The following is a 23,673-nucleotide window of genomic DNA, read 5'->3' as shown; positions in this document are numbered from 1 at the left end:
GAATAAATTCGGCGAAGTGAAAGGTCTCAGCGGTCTTAGTCTCGACGTTGGGCCAAGTCACCAGGAGGTATACCTACCTGGGTAATTGCACGTAGCGGCTATAACACTAGTAAGAGTACTCAGAAATATGTCGGAGAACTGTCGGAACGGTAGGGAGCGAGTAGGAAGCCCCGAAACTCAGACACTGCAGGCGAGTAGGGAAAAGAGATCCAGGTTCTACTGGGGGGTGGGAAGTGGACACGGAGAGTGGTGGACGGTGAAGTTGCTGCTCATTGACCGGGTACAAAAGTCCAGTTCCTGATCGGGAAGCTAATACTCGGATCTAATTGGGGCTTGTACGGCTCCATACCCTAAAGCCGGCTCTAGTCGATAATATGCCTTGTTATGAGTATGGATCTCAAGTCCAACTGAAACTCGTATACGTTCACCCCACAACCAGGGGCTAGTATTCCTTTTTCGAGTGGAAGCGAAAAAAAAAAAAAATAATCTTCCGGACTCGGAGGGGGGATGAGAAATTAACAAAAAGAAAAAGCGAAGAGGGTCTCACATGATAGGTACCTTTTTTCTCATTTTCCTTGCACGCGATTTAAACCTGAAAATTCAAGTCCACTTATGCTGGGACTTACAGAATACTCTCGTTTTACATATTTTTCAGTATTCATCATGTACTCCGCAAAGTATATTGGATGATTTGGATCAGGTACACCCAGATAGGGTGGGTGTCAAGGCGGCAACAATGTATCAAAGTTATTAACAGCGGAGTTTACCGTTTCCCCTTTTAGGTGGTAAAGACGGTCAGACCGTCGGAGCAAAGCTAGTGCTATTCTACCAAAAGATATCCTTATATTAAGTACATACAAGGTAGTAACATTACTAAGATGATAGATATCTGAAGCGCATGAGTAAGCTATTAGCATGACTCCTTCATATGCCAAATCTAAATCCGACGGATCACTCCAACGGAGAGTAGGAGAGCTTCTAATGCAAGATGACGAATTGTTCAACACCCACAACTGAACTGAACCAGACAAAAATTGAGAAAGGAGAGTTCTTTGGTAGGAAGCTAGTTGCTATTTCAAGCTTTCTCCGAAGTTGCTACTACGTACGTACTAGCGACAGCGAGATTTTCACCAACGGCATTGCATCGATGCTGCATTGAACACGAGAGTTCAGCCCTTGCGTTCCTCCGTGGTGGCCACTTGACGTGTACATACGCTTGTGGCTATCCGAATAGATCGCTATGTACGCATAAACCTCGCTACATATACTCCGTGGTTAGGGTTTGTTGATGGGAAGATCGGTGAAATTGAGTTCCATAAATCGATCCTGTATGGAGGGAGCCCTCAAATTGCCATTGGGTAGCCAATGTTTACCGTGAACCCAGCATGTACCCCGAACTCTATCATTGGCCACTCAACTTCTACATCGGGCTGGATGGTTTCCGACCGCCGCGGCGATTAGTTATCGGATCAAAACCTTCCTGGCATAAATAGCTGATACCTTCGGGAGAGTCTATGCGAGCTAAAAATCAATAACCATGCAAGGATAGCAGGGGGGCTTGAGAAATGGATTCGGCGATTCGGATAATTGAGGCCATAGGAAGATGAGAATGGGGTCGTTAGTACTGCATGCTAGCTGTTATATGGATTAGCTGCATATCACAATTTTCCTACCATCACCGCTCGCGAAAACGAGGGGAAAAAAGAAAAAGAAAAAGAAAAAGAAAAGATAAAAAAAATTTCTTTCTTTTTCCCTGTTTGCTTTTACTTTTTGTCGGAGGGCCGATCCTTCGTCATCCAGGTTTGACAGGCGCGACCCGGATCAATAGGGGAAAAGCAAGGAAAATCGGGGCGATGGGGTCAGGAACGGGCGGGTAAGGACGGAGGTCGATCCTTACTCGGTCCGGGAAGTATCAATCAAGTCGATCGATCGCGCTCAAGGGAGCGAAAAGGCAGGAAAAATTAAAGCTTCCATAGCTTCCGGAGAATAAAGTGCGGCATGTTTCATAAGTAGGACCGTCAAAATACTGCTGGTCACTTGATCATGCCGCGAGTCATCGAAACTACCATTTCTTTGGATTTCAAACATCCCGTATGACAGGTTGTATCAGGCACAATGCTTCGTGATCTCTTCAAAATTGTTGGAATACGAGATTTCCCATTTTACCGAGGACTAAAGGAATACAACGGGTACCTACGGAGCACGGTAAGTGACATGAAGGGCGTTTTCATGATGGGGAGAGAGAAAAAGGAAAAAACAGAGGAAAAGCATTGTGTCGTGCGTCGATGTCTTGGTTGACAGTTCACTACTGCAGGCTAGAGAAAAAAGTAAGCATAGAGAGGTTGGCCCCGGCCTGGCGTCTAGGCTTTGGGTTCCAGCCTATGATCTAAAAATCGCGTCGATGACAGGATCTGCGCCGAGGGGAGAAGGAAAGGCCAAGTCGTGTGGATTTTCCTCTAGACAAGTCGGGGATAGGGGCTAAATAGCACTGGGAATTAAGATGTGGTCGAGAGCGACAACGGGGGGGCCATCTAGCACCGATGGGGTTTGGGGGGGTTCTCCCGCCCAACAGGCATCCAAGGCATTTTATCTAATCACTGCTTTGTACATAGATAGTTAGTCAGTTCCGGAGGGCCTAGTTAGTTAACTAGTTGGTCGTTACAAAGCAGTAAAGGAACGCTCAAGTCAAGTTCTGCCAGGCTGCCAGGCGGGTCACGGCAGCCGGAAGCCTTCCGCAGTACTAAAGGCTCTAGTACTATACTGTAATTGGGAGTGGCCAACCGCCAAAGCCATCCCATCTCCACTTCCGCTACTAACGAATGCGATTATCCAAGCTTGAGGCCGTGTGTAGCCAACTTAACAGCACACTTAATGGTGGGTATGCAGCCAACTTTCAGCCACTAAATCCTTCGCAAAGATGCAAGGAATTTCTGCCGATTAATTGTCCATCTACTGGTACAGTGGTCGTCCACTGGTGTCCTAAACAGTGAGCGCCGCTCTCTCCTTCTGGTTCTAGTTCCTGGGCGCCTCCCTACCATGGACGTATGCTCTTCCGTACCCACTCACACACATACACACATACACCCACCTCTCGACAAAGCAGGTACCAAAGGTCTGCTGCCCGAGATTCCGGGTGTAAACAATCAACTCTCAATTGCTATCCCGCTTGTGGCGACCATCCTACCCGTCCTACCTTAGGTCCTCAGCCACTACTACGTTGAGTGCTTCTACACACATAAGGGTAGAAACAACGTTACACTTCGCTTGCAACTAGCTTGATGACTGGAAGCCTTTAGCCTCCGGATCATGGTCGGATTTATTGACCGATTAGACCAAATATTTTGCCACCATTGTTTCTGTTCTCGTGAGACTGGACACAAGTTACTCAATAGTCAGTTGACTGCGGTATGTCCCTATGTACCCAATGTCATACTCCTGGTAGGTAAGCATCAGTTCCCCTAAAACTGGTCTTTAAAACTGTGGATATGGGGGAGCGATATCCCTGATTCGATGGCAATTCTCGTCGGAATTGCCATCTAGTGGAGTGACATGGCCGATATGTCAAGTTCAGCCGTTCCCTTGCTGTTCGTTGTAGATTCGCAAAAGCGCCCTGTTATGATGACGTCTATATCCTTTTCGGATTTGGCAGGATCAACACGAAGGGGGTTTGCAAGGCAAACTCTATCTGGCAATCTCGGTTATATCCAGGTTTCGCATCCCACTGCGGGGAAAGCTGGGTTGGAAGCTTTATGAGGGATAAGATTCAATACTCCAGAGTTTAGCGGTCAGTGGCCACCTTCGGTGTCATTCGGGATTTGAATCACGTCTGCCACTTTGTGTACGGCATTAAAATGGGCTTCCAGACCGCTCACTAGTAGTTGAAGCGCCTTTTCAGTGGACTGGCTTGCTTTGAGGCAGGTAGATACTACTGGATCCTAGTACACAACTTTCCTATTTTTGATTCGGTCCGCTCGTGGCTTTTTTTGCCCACGTCTGACGGATGGAACAATGGCTTGAGAACAATGGTCGGGAAGGTACACTATCCCATTAGCGAGCTTGGCCCAGCGGGCTCAGTTCAGTCTTCGGACAGATGGGATGGTTAGCATCGAAAACAGTGGGGGCGAACTACGAACTGGGATTGATTTTTCGTGTACCTGCTGAACTTGAGGAGCGCCTCTCATCAGCCCGATGGGCTATGTAGGCTCGAACCGAACTCGTGTTGGCCGGTCGTGGTCCCATGAGCAGAAAAAAGTCATCGTTACGTTACATGCGAGGGCAAGGAGAATTGATAGCCTATAACGCTTGCGCGAGGCAAGAAAAGCAATGATGCGAAGGGGACCGGGGAAAAAGCAAACATGCATTTGAGCAGGAATTGGGTGGAACGGGCCGAATCATCTTGCTCGAAGAAAAGCTCGCTTTCCTTAACCATTCATGGATGCGCTGGTGCAGAGCCCAAGGTGGATCTCCAGCCGAGCGCCCTGGGGACTCTGCAACGTAGCTAATCGCCATCGGCAAGTACTTAGTTCCAGGTGGAGTCCGGTATGGATTAATCAAGAAGTATTATTCCAAAATAAGATGGAAAATACGTAGTCCCAATTTAGTAATCGAAACGCTTAAACCCAGGCGTAAGAAAAAAAAAATAAAAATAAAAATAAAAATAAAAATAAGGAATGAAAATAAAAATTAAAACAATACAATGGGAAAACTGAGACATAGTATTAGAAATAGCATACTTATTATATCATTGCATGCGAGGACAATCGGACTAGCACTGCCCCTGATCATGAGGCCCTATCGATTAGTATTAGGTATTTACAATGGTTAAGAAACTAAAAAAAACTGCACATCCCTGGAGAGCTGGTAGACTAGGCTTCGTAAGGCAAAAAACAAAAGGTTGCAAGTCGACATCAGTAAGACTTGCTGAACATAAAACCTAACAATCTACAGTGATTCCCTGTCGCCCCCAAAGCATATCGTTGCATCCCACTCTGGATACCTACCTTCGCGGTTGTAAATGGAATTCCGGGTGTAGGTAGTTATGGCGGCACTCCTCTCCTGCCAGCAGGTGGACAATACTCTACATATCCCCCCCTCATATTGTCGAAGTGGCTTTGATTTTTCGCTGCTCTTCGAAGAGTTAATCCTGGGGGTATTACCACTGGGCGTTGTTCTGTTGTTAATACCCTTTCAAGTCGGTCATCTACTGGGAAGACCGCGCAAAGTCGTAGCTTCTTGGCTGGCATGGGCAAAGACAGTACGTACCCAATTTCTTCTTCCGGACTGCCTGCCTTCTTGCCAAAACGAGCGTATCCGTCGACATGCTCGAATAGGCAGGCGCGACTCTGTCGGACTTGGTCGAACCCGTGACTTCTCAATGACCCCGCGATCCTGTCGCTAACCATTGTATTTCATATGTCTCTCACAGGTCTCATGGCTCGCATTAAGCGTCATAAATCTGGCCCTGACGGTTCTATGGGCCCTTCCATCAGCGAGACGAACGGACGCCTCAGTTGCTGCGAACGCTGTATTGACCGTGGGAATTCTGCTACTCTGTCTTTTCTCGTATGCAGAACACAATCTGTCAGTCAGGCCGTCTTTTCTTCTCAACGTTTACCTTGGCGCGACTCTACTTTTCGACATAGCGAAAACGCGAACGCTCTGGCTGCGGCATCCTGAGGGGATCAATCAAGTTATTGCGATCATTACTTCCGTGGGTGCTGGGCTCAAAGTTCTCCTCCTCATCCTGGAAGCCACGGAAAAGCGATACATCCTCAGACATCCGTATCAAAACTACCCGCCCGAAGCTCTCGCGGGCATCTACAACAGGTCTTTCTTCTGGTGGCTGAACTCTCTATTCCGCCGCGGGTTTTCCAAAGTCCTGGGTGTTGACGATTTGTTTGCCCTCGATAAACAGTTGGAATCCAAGAGGCTGCACCGTATCTTGAAGGGTGTGGTTGCCAAGGGTAAGATTCTCTATGTATCGGAGGTTCCAGGGTCAATGGCGTTGACAATTGGCAGACAAGGAAAATGGTGGAAGTTCGCTGTTGTCCGCCTGCTTGAAGGCGTTCAAATGGCCAATCTTGGCCGTGATTCCGCCACGGATCATGCTAGCTGCCCTCAACATTTGCCAACCCCTGTTGCTAGAAAGGTCTCTATCATTCTCCGAGCAGCCCAAAAGCACAAGCACGGACAACATTGGATATGGTCTGATTGGTGCCTATATACTCGTTTATGTTGGGCTAGGAGTAAGTAAATTAGGCCTTTTTCTGCTCTTCTTCAGTCTCTCACACGGCGTGATATTAGGTTACTATGGGCCAGTATCAGCATCTAACATACCGATCCATCACAATGGTCAGAGGCGGGGTGGTTTCTATGATCTACGAAAAAGCGTGTACCTTGAGTACTAAAGACGCGGATCCGGCTTCTTCTGTCACATTGATGAGCGCAGACATTGAGAGAATCGTGCAAGGTTGGCAGACCATGCATGATATCTGGGGTAATGCCCTCGAAATTGGTCTGGCCATCTACCTCCTCGAAAGGCAATTGGGCTTATCTTGCGTCGTCCCTGTTGGTGTCGCTATTGGTAAGGCTGCCCTTCTTGACTCCTTGGAAGTCATAGAAGCTTACATTTTCTTCTTTCTCTTTAGTGGCGTTGGTCGGTTCGCTTATAGCAATGTCTTTCGTTATGTCAAGACAAGCTAGGTGGCTCGAGGCTATTGAGAGGCGCATCTCATCAACATCATCTATGCTTGGTTCTATGAAAGGTATCAAGATGCTTGGTCTTCAATCAGCGCTTCTTAAAAGTGTTCATGGTCTACGTCTGGACGAGTTGAGCATCTCCAGGAAATTTCGGAAGCTTCTGGTCTGGAATATGGCCCTTGGTAAGCTTACAGACTGCAATATGGATGAATCTGTCTGACCATACGCTTTTAGCTTGGCTGACGCGCATATTTGCGCCTATTTTTGCCTTCGGGGCTTTCGTCGGAATTTCTCACGATCGAGGAAATGATGCTGCTTTGACGACCTCAGTTGTCTATACATCGTTGTCTCTGTTTTCGCTCTTGTCAGACCCTCTGTTGTCTCTCGTCATGGCTCTAATGAATTTTGCTGGGTCAGTTGGGTCGTTCAAGAGACTTGAGGAATTTCTCGAACAAAAGGAGCACATCGATCCCAGAAATAAGTCGACCGGGCTTCCATCCTATGCGCTGGACGATAAGTCCCATTTGGCTCTAATCAAGGACACAGAGGTTAGCACGACTGAGTCAAGATCAACTTCTTTCCCATCGTCAAAGGAAAGTCTGCCTTCATCAGTCCGAGATGTTGTCACTATCCAAAACGGCGCTTTTGGATGGGATACGACTAAGGAGCCATTGCTGAAGAACTTGACCATATCGATTCCCCAAGGTGGCTTGACTCTACTGATCGGTCCCTCTGGTTGTGGAAAGTCTACACTACTGAAAGCCTTCCTTGGAGAAGTGCCTTGCCTCCAAGGGAACATCCAACTTTCCCTTGATAGCCTTAGCTTCTGCGAGCAGACTCCTTGGCACATGAACGGAACCATCCGTGATTGCATTGTCGCCATGTCTGCCTTTGATAGCCAGTGGTATAAGTCAGTTATATACGCCTGTGCTTTGGCAGAAGATTTTGAACAGTTACCACGGGGTGATCAGACGGTGATTGGGAGCAAGGGTGTTGCTCTTAGTGGTGGTCAAAGTCAACGCATTGTAGGTGCCCAGGCTGCATCCATACCTGCAGATCGACTTGTACTAATATCGGTAGGCACTAGCCAGAGCGGTCTATTCTCGCAAAAGTGTTATTATTCTAGATGATGTGTTCAGCAGCTTGGATGCCACCACCGAAGATCATATCTTCCACCACCTGATTGGGAATCATGGTCTCTTGCGTTCGATAGATTCGACCATAATATTCGCATCTTCTTCAGGTAAGTCACGGCTCTTCCAACGTCCTGCATTTTTTTAGGTTATGCTAATCAAGTAAATAGTGAAACGCGCTCCTTATGCGGACCACATTGTTGTACTTGACAAGAACGGACACGTGGTCGAGCAAGGAAGCTTCAAGGCCCTTGATGCAACTGGTGGCTATGTTTCCAGTTTTGCTCTTGGTCTTCCCGATTGGGGCTACAAAGCAGATTCGTTCCCCGCATCAGGTGTTCAGGTGGAAACGATAGAAAAGCCGAAGATTGCAAGTACTGAGACTGAGCCCGGTGCCGAGACAGAAACACAGGGGAAAGGCGGGGACTTGTCTATCTACCTATACTACGTTAAAGCTATTGGCTGGATTCCTACCATTGTCTTTATTGTGGCTATAGCGAGCTTTGTCTTCTGCATATCTTTTCCAAGTACGAGCCATGGAAATACCCCCAATGATAAAGTTATCAACTGACTTTGACGCAGGCATATGGGTGAACTGGTGGGCCAGTTCGAATGAGGCGGAACCTGGCAAGCACACAGGATACTATCTCGGGATATATGCTATGCTCGGTGTCATCGGCATGCTCTGCCTCATGGTTGGTTGTTGGTGAGTGACCCAATCTACAGCCCTAAGCAAAGTTCTAGCTAACTCTTATCTAGGCAAATGGTAATTACTATGGTGCCAAGATCTGGAGAGGTCTTCCACCGGAAGCTCTTGACTACAGTCCTCAGGTATGTCCCACATGGCAGATGAGGAATACACACTAACTCATCATCAGTGCGCCAATGTTGTTCTTCTCCAAGACCGATAGCGGTGCTATTCTCAACAGATTCAGTCAGGATTTGCAGCTCATCGACATGGAACTTCCTATTGCTGCTATCAACACATTTGCAAGTAGGTTTCAAGGCTGGAAGATGAGCTTCTTAGCATTGTCGCTTACTGTTGGCTCTTATTAGCTCTCGCTCTCTGCATAGCTCAGATGATCTTGATAGCCGTTGCTTCGAAATACGCCGCTATCTCATTCCCACTGGTGATTCTCATCGTTTACCTCATACAGAAGATGTATCTCCGGACATCTCGACAACTACGACTGCTAGATCTGGAAGAGAAGGCGCCACTTTTCTCGCATTTTACCGACTGTCTTAGTGGCCTGGTTACCCTGAGAGCCTTTGGGTGGCAACAGGCCTTGCAAGAGAAGAATGACATGCTGCTGGATCGTTCCCAAAGACCTTTCTACCTTCTATACGCCATCCAACGCTGGCTTACACTCAGCCTAGATATGGTGGTTGCAGGCATTGCAGTTTTGCTAATTGTGCTCGTTGTGGTGCTTAGGGGCTCAATTAGCGCAGGGTACGTTGGAGTGGCATTGCTAAACGTCATCCAGTTCAGCCAAAGCATCAAACTGCTGATAACCTTCTGGACGAATCTTGAAACACACATTGGCTCGATCCATCGTGTCAGAACGTTCACAGAAGATGTACCGTCTGAGGATCTACCTACGGAAAACCGTGAGATACCACCAGAATGGCCATCGAACGGAGAGATCGAGTTCAAATCTGTGTCTGCAGAGTATAGGTAGGCATTGCTGGATATCCCATTCACTACATCACCTCGGAGCTGACTCTACTCGGATATAGGGCCTCTGAGCCAGTCCTTCAAGAAGTATCACTGACCATACATGGTGGTGAGAAGGTGGGTATTTGCGGCAGGACTGGAAGGTAAGGAATCTGACCGACGTATTGCACCACTTAGCCGCTAATACCATTCGATTAGTGGTAAAACATCACTCATTATGAGCATGTTCCGCATGGTGGATATCACTACCGGCCATATTCTGATTGATGGACTCGACATAAGCCAATTACCACGTCAGGGAATCCGCTCGCGGATCAATGGGGTTTCTCAGAGCCCCCTTCTCATGAAGGGTAGTGTGAGAGCAAATGCCGATCCGACGGGATGCTTCTCCGATGAAGCCATTACGCATGCTCTCAAGAGCGTGGGCCTGTATTCCAAGGTCCAGGAGAAAGGCGGCCTTGACGTCGACATCGATGATCTCTTCCTATCTCATGGCCAGCAACAGCTATTCTGTCTCGCACGAGCCATTCTCCGGCCAGGAAATATCCTTGTCCTTGATGAAGCCACAAGCAGGTACGCACGTTCCCTTCCAACCCAGGACCACGGGCATAGTACTGACCAGGATTTGATGCATAGTGTGGACACCAAAACCGACGAAATAATGCAACGGATCATCCGCGAAAAGTTTAGCTCCCACACCATTCTCACCGTTGCGCACAAACTTGACACGATTCTCGACTACGACAAGGTTGTCGTTCTAGACGCGGGACGTATAGTGGAGTGCGGAAACCCGCATACCCTGCTCTGTTCAGACAAGTCACACTTTAGCAGGCTTTATGCAAGTTTGGCGATGGATGAACAGGAGGAGTCGCCCCAGGCTTAGTGTGACTGGCTAGCTGATTTGACGGCGTGGGGCGGCCAGCAGGGAGGTACATATGAACCATGATGGGTCACATTTCATGACGGTACATACATAGTAATTAAAATCTAGGGGTTAATTTAATGAAATCTTAAGCTCGATCTATCCGAGCGGGTAATATAATTGAGTTTCTCCTTCCTGCGAACATGTGCGAAAACGAGATGTGATCTGAAGAAGGGCCACTTCTTCACCCAAATTCCCCGATTTCTTGGAAAAGGGCGGGGGCGAGCGGATGGACCCGATCCCTTAGCGTGTTGTGTCCCACCCACGCTAGGCATGCATGACTCTGGATGCCTCGACGGCAAGGAACAGGGAAGAAATCAAGGAAACTCGACCCAAACTAATCCTCTCCGGTATAATCACCCGGCATATAATAGTTCTTCTTATGACGAACTAGATCCGGACTTACGTGGACCTGATCCCACATGTCGACTTGTTACATGATTCCACCAAAAATTAATGTGTAATAGTACCTACCAGTTCTTGGGAAGCTTTGTTTCAAGAGAGAGAGGATCAACACTCCCGATGAAGTTCTAGAATTAGACAATTCGGTACTTGCTTGGAGCTAGATGGAACCATGAACACTCATCAAGGTACGTGGAGGATTGGTTATCTAAGCCTAAAATAGAATTTATTATTCTTCTGCTCTTGCCTTTTCTTTGATTTTTGGCCTTACTAGTAGCCCGCTTTCTCAGACAAGTCAGTACTTTACAGGACACATACATACATAGTTACATAGTTACGTACACGATCCCGTTCAGCAAGCCCAGTTAGCCAGTCAGCCGCCCCCAGATCGATCGATCGAGCGAGCAGGAAGTATGCGGGAGAGAAGGGGGGGGGAGGGAGGAAAACAAGGAAATTGTCCGTCCGGATCGGAAATATACTATATCTAGCTAGCTAGCTAGCTACTATTCTGGTTACGGGTAAGGTAGTAATTATAACAATGATGATGATAATAATAAGACGATTTAATGAGAACAATGGTGATCACGATGTAACCGAATCGATTCGACTAGACTAGACTAGACTAGACTAGTGTAACAAGGCAACTACGTACCTAGCTGACTAGTTATAACTAACTAGATAGGAAAGTAGTGACTAAACTAAGAGATTCCTTCAACTCCCGTGTGTATTGCGTAGTGAGATGATTGGATGGATGGATGGACGGAAAAATGAAAAAGGAAAATAGTTAAACAATGAGTTTAAATAAGGAAAATTTCAAGCGATATCAGCCTTAAGCTAAAAGTAGCAAATCTACGCGAGAAGCATCGTATCATCATGATCCTGGCCACCGCCAACAGGATCACCGTCATCGAGAATTCCAAATTCCCAATCGCCACGCTCGATACGGCTGACGCGATCCAGCTCGGTCTGGAACTCGCGACGCAGATGGTCCAGCGTTACGATGACGCGACGTTGAGGGATTGTGATGGTGGCGGATGTGATGGAGGATTTGCTGTCGCGACGGCTGGAGGGACGGATGGCGGTTGGGCTGGCGCTGAGGCGACGGTGTTGGTTGGGGTGGGATGAGGAGTTGTAGGGGGTGGTGGGAGAGGCCGGGCCGCCAGTAGTACTGGTGGTGGCTTCGGCGTCTTCCATGAAGACGTTTCCGTCGTCGTCGGCGGGGGCGAGGCTGCTGCGACGGCGGTCGGTGAGGGGGTTGAAGGTGGAGGAGGAGGGTCCGTCTCTGTCCACGAGGATGTAGGATTCGCTCTTGTCGACGCAGGCGAGGAGGTTGATGAGGGAGAGGAGCTCGTGGCGGATTTCCTTGCTCTCCGGGTCGTCTTCCTCGATGGGACGGTTGTCCTCGGCGGTGTCTCGCGCCCGGGTGAGGACCAGATGGGTTGAGTGGTCTCGGGCGTGGCGGAGACGCTGGACGTTGCGGTAGGCGATCTCTGCTGCGCCGCGGTAGTCGCCCCGTGCGATGCGGTATGCTTGTAGGATTCGCTGGTAGTCGGGGGTGCTGTCGGCCCATTTGCTCTCTGCGTCAAGGTAGGAGCTGAAGGAAGTCTGTTTGCGGGCAAGCGAGGCCAGGATGTCGTCTACGTGGGAGGCGATGTTAGGGATGAGCGTGGTCGGGAAGTGGAGGATCTTCTGTAGTCCTGCGGTGCCGGGTCCTGAGGCGGCCAGGATGCCGGTGATGAGAGAGCTCAGGGCGGACTTCTGCAGTGCGCGATCCCTGTATCTGGCCAGCGCCGAGTATGCCTGGTCGAATTGGCAGTTCTGTAGAGAAGCATAGAACAGACGTGAGAGGAGATCGGCCCGTAGGCTAGCGAATTCGGGGTCTTGCTCGCTTCCGTGCTCACTGGAAAGGGCCTGTAGCGCGAGGCTGGCGAAGTCGGCGACGTGGGAGAACGAGCGCGCATGTTCGAATATTGTCAAGATGTGTTGGAAGTACTTGGGAAGACCGTTGTGGAAGCAGTCCACGGAGACGATGTCGAGGAGGGTCGAGGACATCTCGTGCAGGTTACCCAGGGGTTTTCCGCATGCTGTGTAAGGTCAGACAGGGGATCACAACGGGTATGTGAGACGAGGACTTACAAAGAAGATAGGCAGCTTTGCGGAAATACAAAGCCGCAGTATCGTATTCGGACATGGCAACATACAGCCTACCCTTGACATAGGTCGCCCAGGATGTGCTTGCTTGGAAGCGGAGGAAGTCCCATGCAAGGTCGATATTGTTCTTAGCGATGAGGTCACATTGTATGTAGACAAGAGCATTGGGGTAGGCGACTTCGCCTTGACGAGTCACCCAGGAGAGAATATCCCGAATACCAAGAGATATCGTGTAGCTCTGGGGCAGGCCGACGGCTTGACGTGGCTTGATATCGCTGGCGAACAGATCCTCAAGGATAGTCGCTATCCTCTCACCATCCTTATGTGCTGGCGCTTCCTTGACAAAGAACGAGGTGACGGACATGTCATCAGTGGCCTTCGCCGGTCTGTCGGAGCACTTGCGGGAATTCGAGCTCAACCAAGACATCATCTCATATTCCCTCAGGAGGGTTATGATAGTGACAAACAAGTCTGCGGCGTCGAACGTCGAGTCTTCCTCCTGCTGAACTTCACCATCGATGAAAAGGATCATGTACAAGAGGTCTGTCAGAGTCTTTCGCGTAAAGGAGATCGTCTCCTGGACACCGTTGACGATGACCTTGACACCGAAATGAGTGTTGACGAGATCAGAGTCCTTGCCAGGGAAACCCAGCGGAATCGTGTCCACAAGGGTGTAGAACACTTCATTTGGCAAGCTGAAGATGTTCAGACGCTCATTAACGGCACCAACCAGACCATCGTATGTCTTGTTGGAGATTTGCTCTCCGAAATCACATCGCTCGCGGAACGCCTCCATTCTATCCTGCACAGAGATGGAGGGTTCAGTGAACAGCTCTGCTTCAAGGGCGCCCTGGCATGCTACTTCGAGTTCGGGAGCGAAGCTCCTCCGGAAGCTGGAGGCAACGTTCAGAAGGTGAGAGGCATCCTCAAAGAGGCTGCCGATCTCTGAATCCAGGTTCCGGTGCCTCCAGCGATCAACGATTTTGGGTGCTTCCGCGCGAAGCTCTGGGCCGGAGTTATGTAGAATGAGCTCGGTTGCGCTGCATTCACGAATCACGGCACAGCTGTCGGAAAGGACCATCCACGGTGTCTCATAGTAGGTATCATATGCAAGAGAGACTGGCTCAAACCTTCTCTTGTTGACATCATCCGCAATCTGCCAGAATTGGCGCCACTTCGAGTCTGTATCGGTTCGGTACCGTGTGAAGTCCATCCCATCATCGGCGTACTTGCGAAGAGAGACAGTGGCAGCAACGGTAGAGCAGAGCCTTTCTGCCAGAGGGGCGCTTCTCTTCAGCGTGCTGGGCGACGACAGAGGTCTGAGTGCCTCCTGGTAGATAGAGAGGGCAGTCTCAAGGACCTCCGTCGAGTATTTGTTGGGCTGCAGGAGGAATTCGAGCCACTTCTCCGTCGGATCCACCACGTCAGACAAGGCCATAACGGGGGGATATGCCTGACCGCGGGTGTCCATAACTGTAGACGCCCAGTTGGACTTCCAATCCGTCACCAGGGTTTCGAAGTTGAAATGCAGCGTAAACAGCTGGTACAGGCTGCTGTTTCTCCACAGAACCCACAGCTCCATGCGCTTTCCTTCCTCAGCAGGCTTGATCTGGAAGTCGGCGATACTCCAGAACATGCTCCCGGTCGAGTCGGGATCCAGAGGCTTCAGTGCAGCACCCGGGTACAGATCCTCGATAACAAGCGGCGACGTCAGGCCTCCCTTGACAGCCCAGAACTTGAAGAGCCCGTCTTCGAACGGCGAATATGTGACAACATAATAACGGTACGCACCGTCAAGCGCACGCTCCATGTTAAAGACCCTGATGAAGGAAGTTTCGGATGGATTCAGCGAGTACAAAGATTCCTCCGACGGTTGCACATCACGGTCCAGTAGGTCCTTCGTAGCGGCCAACTTGTTGGTAGCAAGGTTCCAGATCTTGAGCGTGTGGTTCAAGCAGACAGCGAAGACATAGGTCTGATCAGTTGTAGTGGCGATAGCGTTTGGCGCGCTCAATTCGAGGGTGCGTCCTTGGTATTTAATTGACGGCTGCGCATGCCATTTGACCAGCCCGCGAATCGACGAGCCCCAAGTTCTCTCGTCGAAGGTCAGGGGAGACCAGTGTGAGCCTGGGACACATCAAGATAGATCAGTATCGCAGTTATATAACAAGTGATGATTTTAAACAAGGATAGTGGGTTTACCATCGTCACCAGACTTCCTGGTCAAGCGCAAGAGTGCGCCATTGTCAAGAGACACGAACAGCTCCAGCGGGCTGCTCGCATGTAGACGGTGTGGATAAGAGAATGTGAGAGGTGCGGGATTGAAAGTCTTGCACCAGTCGGAGATGTTGTTGTCAATTGATGCAGTCCTGCGGAAGAACTCGGGGCGTAGTGTCAAGGTGTGGAGGGTCTTGGAGGTGGTGATCACGAACACGCTCAACGCTTCGTGCTCCTCCAAATCGGCAAAATCAACACCTGAAGGGACAATTCCTTCCTCAAATTCCAAGCGCAGTGTTACATTGTATTCGTGGTGCTCGATACCAGCCTTGGTCAGATCCACGCACTGGATCTCCAAGATCTTGCTGTTATCGACAACCCTCCACAGAAAGGTTCGGGGGTAGACATTGCGTTTGCGGAAATAGATCGAACCCTGGCTCGCTAGGTATCGTTTGGAAAACTCGTCTTCGTCCTTCGCGACCGGCTCGTCACGGTTGGGGCTCGAGATGACCGAGAATCGCGCGCGGCTTTGCGTACTTTCTTGGGTCGAGATCGGGATGTTGACGACGGTGTTCGGCGAGTACGGCCGGAGGTCGACTCGGGTATCTTTGTAGATTTTAGCCATGACTTGACTAAGAAACAGACCACACTTCACGATCTGGAGTTAATGGTCAGTTCAAGTCTCCATGGCCGATGGAGGTAATTGGAGGGAGGAGTCGCTGCACGGCGGAGTTGAAGGGCAGAAGCTGAAGCTCTTTCGGCGCTCCAGAAAAAACAGGTCTTGGCGCCGCCCCCAGCAATAAAGCTGCCACCGCCTTGCTGCATCTCCGCAACTACACCAATTCCATGGATAATGCGAATTGACTCTTCCTACAAGAAATGATATACTAGTCAAATATCGGGAATGCCAGAGGCTATTATTATGTACGCAGCCTATACATGCAAGCAAAACAACTATAATCATGAACTCGTAGCCTGAGAATCTATCCGCGCCCTTTTCAGTCATTCTCCAAGTCCTTGGGGCTCGGGTCCCCAATACCATCCTCATTGATAGCGAACAGGCAATCGCTCTCAGGGAGACATGGACTATCATAGATCTTGCAGACCCGAGTCTCACCCCGTCCTTTCTTCAAACTCAACCGCGTCGTACTTGCATGCGCAATAATGTTACCACCGATTGGCTTCTTCGGGTCGGGATTGAACATTGCACTGGGGCCACCATCCACCTGAGCAACGACCTGGTTCGTAATGACGACCGCAATACCAAACTCATCAGCGAGGCGCTGCAGAGTACGCATAAATTTCGCAAGATGTGTTTGTCTCGACGACAGTTCACCACGGCCATTGAAGTCTGTCCGGTACAAAGAAGTGGCAGAATCAACGACAAGGAGCGAGAAACGAGTCTCGCACATCATCTGCGAAGCTTGGTTGAGTAGCTGAAGTTGATGGTCTGAGTTGTACGCACGAGCGTATGCCACGTTATCCAGCACCTCTTCTCCCACCAGCCCGTATCGCTGTGCAACCGCCAATAGACGCACTGGTCGGAAGGTACCTTCTGTGTCAATGTATAGGCATTTTCCTTCTCCCCCGCCCATGTCAAAAGGCAATTGGCAAGTCACGGCGAGTGTATGACATATTTGACTTTTTCCTGTCCTGAATTCTCCGAATATCTCCGTTATAGAGCCTGTCTCGATGCCACCTCCAAGAAGGGTGTCTAACTGCTTAGAGCCTGTCGTAATTGAGATGAGTTCGTTTCGTCGCGCATGCATTTCGGTCGCGGTAGTAAAGCCCATCGGCACAAGCTTCATAGCTACAAAATCATGGAGTCAGACAAGACCGTCGCGTACGAGTTCCAATACCATAGGAGCAACACTCACCCTCAACCAAGACCTTGGTGGCTTTCTGCTCCGAAATACCCTTGATTTGTTCCAACAATCGTTTTGGCCTATACCATACGCAAGAACATGGTTGTGAGCAGAGCTGGCATTGGGCGAAGACACATGATTGACAAAGGAAAGACGTACGTATATGCAACCGACTCAACGGTGTTGTATCCAGCATCAACAAACAGCTTGATATCCCTACTTGTCAGGCCCGAAACACCCTGTTACGAAAAGCATCAGCACTTGACCTTCACCTACCCATCATCAAGCATATTGTTTGCCGTTTGAATTGCTCACCTCCAGGGAAGAGAGTGGCGTGGGCGCTCCGGGGCCTGGAAGCCCATCGTCATACTCATTCTGAGTATCAGCGTCGGCAGTCATCTTTCACAAAGGATTCAAACTTCTGTAGCGTCAGAATCCAGTGGCCTTTGTAGCAATACTGCAAAGATCCTGGGAGAAATGGCAATAGATGTAGCCTGTTAACCGCGCGCACACGCGTCTAGATCAGTTGCGGTTTCCTGATGTAGTTCAGATTTCAACACTGGATGGATTGCAACACACAATCTAGCTTCCGTGTGCAATAAGGCAAGATTGTCCAGAAACCCGTGGTTTTTTTTTTATTCTATGGTGGCAAATTGCCGTTGTCGCAGCGCGTTATTCAAGTCATGTTGAGATTGTGGACGCGTCCAGGCAGTCGCGACATCACGTGCCCACTGGCATCAGCTTGTTGCCTTGGGTGGGCCATTTACCTACAACTATGAGTCCACTTTATATCTACGTTAATACAGTTACTGCCAGGCCAAACCTGTCTTATTCGACGCGACGCATATGAAGCACATACTTGCTCTGTATCACAGACGAAAGGAAAAGAGATACATTTTGTCTCCGTTGCATGTCCTGCGCGCTTCCAGGCGTGCATTTGTTTCGCAACATAATTCGTCATAGTAACCGAGGCTTATCAATGACTGAATGATATCCAACGATTCGTTCATAGGCCCCTCGATAGTATTGTTGCCATTGCATGTTACATGGTTAACAGCAGAGGCTGCCCGGGAGACTTGCAAAACAACCTGGTCTCGCACCTCATAACACGGCATTTGAAAAGCCTTGCGACCTCGTCGGTGATGGCGTTCTACGACCTTCGAGCGTCTCCTGGTTAATGGCTCTTAGTTGGTATATCTCAGCTGGGTTCGTCCGGATATTCTCGTCTATGAGTTTGCTGATTCTCCTTCTGAAGCTCTCCGATGAAGTGCGGCGAAGCCCTGTGTATGCTTAGCTTTTCGAGTCCAGGCCAATATACTTCAGGATCTTACCCTCTGGTGTTGATCTTCTTTTGTAGCTATCGAAGGGCTTCTTGACCCACGAGCTTCGCGCACCAAACCACCTTGAGCGACGCTTGTCTAGATCTGGAGAGCATTCCGGTTCAACAATAATGGGGCCATCCAGCTGTAGAGACTGGTTGGTTGGCGAAAGAGAGATGTAGTCTGATTGTCCGTATTCGATGTCTAGAACCTTGGGGGAGTTGCACTGTTCATAGAGGCTCGGGCTAGGTGCCGGTTGGTATGTCCGCTCAAGAGCTTGGATATCATCTCCTGTCAGCGCCATCAACGTCGGCTTGGGTGCCGACGCAATACTTTCAGGTCTACTACCCGAGTGAGTGGTGGACTGTCTCGCAGAACGGCAATCGGGTGTCCATATGCCTTCTACTTGAATTCCCTTCTCCAAAGCTCTAGCACCAAATGGTATCTCGCTCGGTTCAGCCAGCATGGGTTGCATCTCTGCTTTCTGTCGTGCTTCAGCGGTGGCATACTTCTGTGTCTTTCGCCTGTTGTAGGCTAGGACGATGAATGAGTACACCAGTACCAATGCCTTGACTTATCAGTGGAATGTATGCCAATCTAGTACTGGATCCTTACCAGAAGACCTGCGAGCGCCTAGTCGCAGGTTAGCGACATTCCTCGTTCCCAGGGCCTTGGAGATCTTACAAAGCTCAGTTTCTGCCAGAGCGCCCAACCAACCCAGAAATTCATGATGCGTTCGGTGAGTGAGGAGTTTTCTGATGGGGGATGCAGCCGGTGTAGATGCAGGAAAGCAGTAGTCTGAAGTAGACACAGGAAGGCCTCTCCCAGGTGACTGCGCTGGCGTAGACTGTAACCGTCACAGACACTTCTGTGGAAGAAGTATGATGTCAAGGTCGGGTTTGTTGCTTCAGTTGTAGGCCCTGGGGGGGGAGGTTACTGAACGATGTATGATGCTCAAAAATTGGTTTGTGAGAGACACAAGCTACCAGGTAGGATAGCAGATAACTGGTCCTTCGTTGTGTTTGGTAGTCGAGGAAGGTGCAGTTATGCTGCAATGGGGGAAAGAAGGTTCGTGGGCGAGGTGAATGCGACATGGTAACAATGATGCCAGCTAGATTCTATAGTGTAATATGTTCTTTCATCAGCGGACATGGATTTGAGAGATTCACCAGGAATAACGTATCGCATATTCTATATACACCTGGAGTGAAACAGTTTCCATGATACCATAGTACGCCCAATGAGGTGGCCAGCAGGGTAGACTGGATTGGGATGACCATGAATATATACTGCAGCGGAACCGAAGCCCAACACAACTAGTAACATCATGAACTGAAACCTCTGCATTTAAATATGAAAAACGGAGAATAAAAATAAATAAAGGATAGCAAGCAGAGCAACAGAATCATTACCAAAGAAATGAGAAGGGACGGTGGCTCATATATAGAGCCAAAAATAAAACAGCAAAAAGAAGAGAATAGTAGTTGCCCAGCCAAAGTGCCAACTTCCCTGTAACGGGACGGTGTAATCTGGCGACGCCATCCCGGGGTGGAAATGTCTCTGCAGAATTGCTTCCCTCAAGGGTCACTTCCATTGCTTAGCGCCTCATAGCATCGTGGATTACTCGCACGAGTACAATGACGACCCCGGGATTCGTACCAGGCACCAGTCCCGCTGGCAATTACCTAAGCAAGGTTATTGACTTGGCGGCTGACCTCCCACCGAACTATCCGTGACAGATATTAAAAATCATTATTGTACCTTCCTTATATACTATTTACTGCAACTTGTATTCACTCTATTCTCGCTCATTATATGGGGGAAATGCAGATTTTTATATTAGATATAATTCGATTTAGTGAATACGTCATTACATTACCGACTCCTTTAGTCGATGTGAGGTTGTGACAACACGGATACACACTAGTAAGGTTCAAAGTGTCCCCCTACGTCTAACCGTAACTGGCCTGTTACATTGAACAAAAACTACAATTCCATGGCACCTAAAGATGCTTTCTTTCATTCCCCCCGCTCTGATATTGATACATGGTTCGTGCAATAGGTGAAACGGTAGGGGTTAGAGTTGTGCTCGAAAGAAGCAACACACATTCAGCGCCACAATAGGTAGACGATGCTGCGATTCCCTCAAGCCATCAACCTGCACAACAAAACTTCATTAGAAGCAGCTAAGCCAACAACCTCACACATCTCTAAAGCCCCTGCATCTTCTTCTTCCCAGGAGACCGCCCCAGCGCTTGCATCGACCCGAGCAGCATTCAGCGCTGAGAGAACATCTGCTCCGATTTGGGGCGCATCTGCTGCCACGGCTATCTGTGCACGACCCTTTGGAACAGGTGTGAAAGCGAGAACAGTCCACGTTGGACTTACAACCTGCGACACAGAAACCCTGATTGCAGATTTGGCCAAGGTTGCATTGAGAATTGTCGTTGCAGAGAGGGGCGGCTATTCTTTCCGGAGTAGAGTTGCTGATAGCTTCGACATCGGCAGTGTAGTCGCCACGAACGTCACGGCGCAGAGTAGTAATCAGGCGGCCGGTTCTATCTTCACAGTAGGGTGCGGTAACTTCGCGTCTGATATTTTGGGGGAGAGCAGTGGAAGCGACTACGCCGGCCAAAATGAAAATCGATAGTATCGAAAAAATCAGCGCTGAAAGCTTAGGCATGGTGATAGTTGATAGTAGAGTAGGCTGGGGACACATGATGTTAGATCATATACCCAGACCCCGAATTGGATCTGTCGCCATCTCAGACGGGAGTCGATTATCTGCCCGTAGCAAAGCGTGGAGAGCCTGACCTATACTTTTTCAAGTTATGGTGATATCTAGATCACCAGCGGAATGAGTCAGAGGAATCAATGTGGGATGTCTCAAGAAGACGATAGGATGAGTGATAATACAATCGTAGTAGACGCTCAGTAGATCTGGCAGGCACCTCACCGTCTCAGTTATGTTTGGCAAGAGCTTCACGGGTAGGTGCCCTCCAAGGTGTGTGTTGGCCGCATGCTACTAGGTCGGCAGCCTTCAGAGGCACAACAGTGGAGGCTCTTGCCAATGTTTGATCAGACACAAGAGGCGTGAACATAGCTGCCATTGGGATATGTATAGGCTGTGTATGTGTCAATTGTCGATAGCAATGAAGATCCAGGTAAAATAGGCCATTCCTCTTCGGGCCAGAGCACAATCGACTCGGACGTCTATAGCCTGCTAGCCGGGAAGAGATCAATACATACAGAGCGCATTGCACATAGTATGCTGTTAGCACCTTAAGAAGTCTGCATCAATATAGCTAGTCAGAGGTATCTAGATAGACTTCAATGAAGCACAGTCGGCAGAGGTTGCATGTGCCCCCCTGGCTTGGGAACACAGCCAATGGGATATCGTCTCGGAGAGATTGGCATGTATGAGGATGGAGTTCTGCAAGCCACAACTTCTGACTTATGAAAGTGACGACGCCACTGCAAGTAAGTATGATCTACAGCGAGCTATGTCGCCTTGCTTGATATGAATGAACGTGAGCTTTCCCAGTGGTATTTTCTTGCAGGTCATGGTCATGCAGATTAGCATGCGGCAAGGGGGGAAACAAAGCAACAAAAACAATCAATGCGATTTAGTAGCCACTACAGAGTTCAAAAGAACTGTGGGGAGATTGAGGGACAAGGTTAGTAACCATTGAATAGTTAGTCAAAGTAAAATTGTAGTCATGTAGTAATAGCACCAAGTAGACTACGTATACGATGGGATTGTTGACGTTACCAAGACTAGGAGATGCTTAGTCAGGTGATGAATAAACCCCCTCATAAAAAAGAAACATGAATGGGGCACAATGACGCTATTTCGGACACTAGTATGGAACTACAATGCCTGGGATAAAGGCGATGATGATATGCCCAAAGTACCCCGGCCTTGTTTTTGACTAGTGAGAGATCAAAATGCCTGGCTAGTTCTGGATAGGTTCGTTGCAAACAACTCAGTGGCAAATCAACTGTGTTGAGAACCATTCGTATTTTTTTTTCTTCTTCCAATTTTTTTTTTCCTTTTACCCCTCGCAAAAGTCGGAACGACCCCGTCCAACAGAATGTGATTGCACCGCCAGCGGATGAACCACCCTTTCATAAATTGAACCGATGCCCGAGACCGCCGATCATGTGAGGTTTGAGCGTTGTACATCCTGGCAAGCAACTCGCCCGGTTCAGGTCTCGCCATTGTTGCTTGACCACCTCAGCATATTTATTCTCCTGTCAGGGACCCTCCGTCTCTTTGCGTCTGCGCGACTGCTTCCCTTCCTTATCATTCCATCATGGCGCCGTTCCGCAACTTCTTGTCCAGGAAGTCCACTGCCCCCAATGGCGGGGAAGTCAGTGCCGCTCCCAACGATAACTCTGCTAGCCATGCCTCACTCGACACTCATGGCTCGAGTCCTTTGAACTTCAGGAAGAGTTCGGAAAACGAACCACCTGAATATAAACTCAGTGGTATGCCACCGGGGACCCTTTCAATGGATCCTTAATTTACCCCGCTAACTCTATCCTCTTCCCGCCAGTCGTCGACGCCAATGGAATCTACCATCCCGTATGTGAACCACTACCGTTACAATCACATGGCGGGTCTTATCCGCATGCGGAACAAGTAACTCACATGTCAATAGCCCTCACCTCCAGAGAAACAGGGCTTCTGGCGCAAGTACCCTGGTTCCCCGAGATCCTCGCACCATCGCGATCTCGTAAATGAGAACGAACCCTTCTCGATATCTCGCGAGTCATTCGATTCGTATCGCCGATCATTTGTAATTACCCATCCGTACTTGATCTCACTTCCTTGTCGCAAGAGTGACTTACACTGCGCCTCCAGGATATCTCCGCCCGATCACCCGTATGCTATACCGATGCGATGCCATCTCGAACCTCGCTCGACTCTCGAGTCTCCCATATAACATCAACACCATCTACGCTATACTCGAATCTAAGCAAGCAACCGGAAGCCATGGAAGAAGAGCAATACGAAGAGGTTGCGCTCGACGACGAGGAGGTCAAACCGAAGCGGAAGAGCATCTTCTCTCGGTTCGGTGACTTCACAAACGACTCCTCCCAGAACTCTAGTACCTCTAAATCTTCGACTCTTGGATTTCACATTCCGGGCCGTAAAAGAGGCCCAAGCAATCCGGGCTCAGAGCTAGGCACTTTCAAAGCACCGCCGGTTAATGCGGAATCGGAAGTGCATGATGCGTGATACGAACGCAGGGGGTGTGTAACTATATACTGGGTAATTCATAAT

The 23,673-nt window shown here is 49.2% G+C and overlaps 6 protein-coding genes across 6 annotated transcripts; 3 read left to right on the top strand and 3 right to left on the bottom strand.

Annotated features, from left to right (window-relative positions):
- Positions 1-5,038: 5,038 nt before the first annotated feature.
- abcB (putative ABC multidrug transporter) lies at positions 5,039-10,390 on the top strand (the record flags this gene model as incomplete). Its single annotated transcript, XM_041687313.1, has 14 exons — positions 5,039-5,254; positions 5,426-5,963; positions 6,019-6,245; positions 6,304-6,583; positions 6,648-6,881; positions 6,934-7,724; positions 7,780-7,942; positions 8,003-8,359; positions 8,415-8,538; positions 8,592-8,663; positions 8,711-8,826; positions 8,889-9,507; positions 9,570-9,650; positions 9,706-10,390. The coding sequence occupies 14 exons, from the start codon at positions 5,039-5,041 to the stop codon at positions 10,388-10,390; spliced, it is 4,503 nt and encodes a 1,500-aa protein (XP_041541210.1).
- Positions 10,391-11,680: 1,290 nt separating this feature from the next.
- On the bottom strand, positions 11,681-15,824 carry AKAW2_30762S (uncharacterized protein; the record flags this gene model as incomplete). The annotated part of the gene is made up of 3 exons (XM_041687311.1): positions 11,681-12,915; positions 12,968-15,109; positions 15,185-15,824. 3 exons carry the CDS (start codon positions 15,822-15,824, stop codon positions 11,681-11,683), a joined length of 4,017 nt encoding a protein of 1,338 aa, XP_041541209.1.
- Positions 15,825-16,197: 373 nt separating this feature from the next.
- On the bottom strand, positions 16,198-17,463 carry RAD51 (recombinase RAD51; the record flags this gene model as incomplete). Its single annotated transcript, XM_041687310.1, has 4 exons — positions 16,198-17,009; positions 17,077-17,144; positions 17,224-17,303; positions 17,380-17,463. 4 exons carry the CDS (start codon positions 17,461-17,463, stop codon positions 16,198-16,200), a joined length of 1,044 nt encoding a protein of 347 aa, XP_041541208.1.
- A 702-nt stretch (positions 17,464-18,165) lies between these two features.
- On the bottom strand, positions 18,166-19,112 carry AKAW2_30760S (uncharacterized protein; the record flags this gene model as incomplete). The annotated part of the gene is made up of 4 exons (XM_041687309.1): positions 18,166-18,344; positions 18,396-18,951; positions 18,999-19,016; positions 19,068-19,112. 4 exons carry the CDS (start codon positions 19,110-19,112, stop codon positions 18,166-18,168), a joined length of 798 nt encoding a protein of 265 aa, XP_041541207.1.
- A 1,402-nt stretch (positions 19,113-20,514) lies between these two features.
- Positions 20,515-21,033, top strand: AKAW2_30759A (uncharacterized protein; the record flags this gene model as incomplete). The annotated part of the gene is made up of 1 exon (XM_041687308.1): positions 20,515-21,033. One exon carries the CDS (start codon positions 20,515-20,517, stop codon positions 21,031-21,033), a length of 519 nt encoding a protein of 172 aa, XP_041541206.1.
- Positions 21,034-22,699: 1,666 nt separating this feature from the next.
- Positions 22,700-23,628, top strand: AKAW2_30758A (uncharacterized protein; the record flags this gene model as incomplete). The annotated part of the gene is made up of 4 exons (XM_041687307.1): positions 22,700-22,874; positions 22,943-22,971; positions 23,048-23,185; positions 23,251-23,628. 4 exons carry the CDS (start codon positions 22,700-22,702, stop codon positions 23,626-23,628), a joined length of 720 nt encoding a protein of 239 aa, XP_041541205.1.
- Positions 23,629-23,673: the final 45 nt, after the last annotated feature.

This window comes from Aspergillus luchuensis, chromosome 3, assembly GCF_016861625.1.
Source record: "Aspergillus luchuensis IFO 4308 DNA, chromosome 3, nearly complete sequence".
Classification (NCBI taxonomy): Eukaryota; Fungi; Ascomycota; class Eurotiomycetes; order Eurotiales; family Aspergillaceae; genus Aspergillus; species Aspergillus luchuensis.
This window is presented reverse-complemented; position numbering and strand designations above follow the sequence as displayed.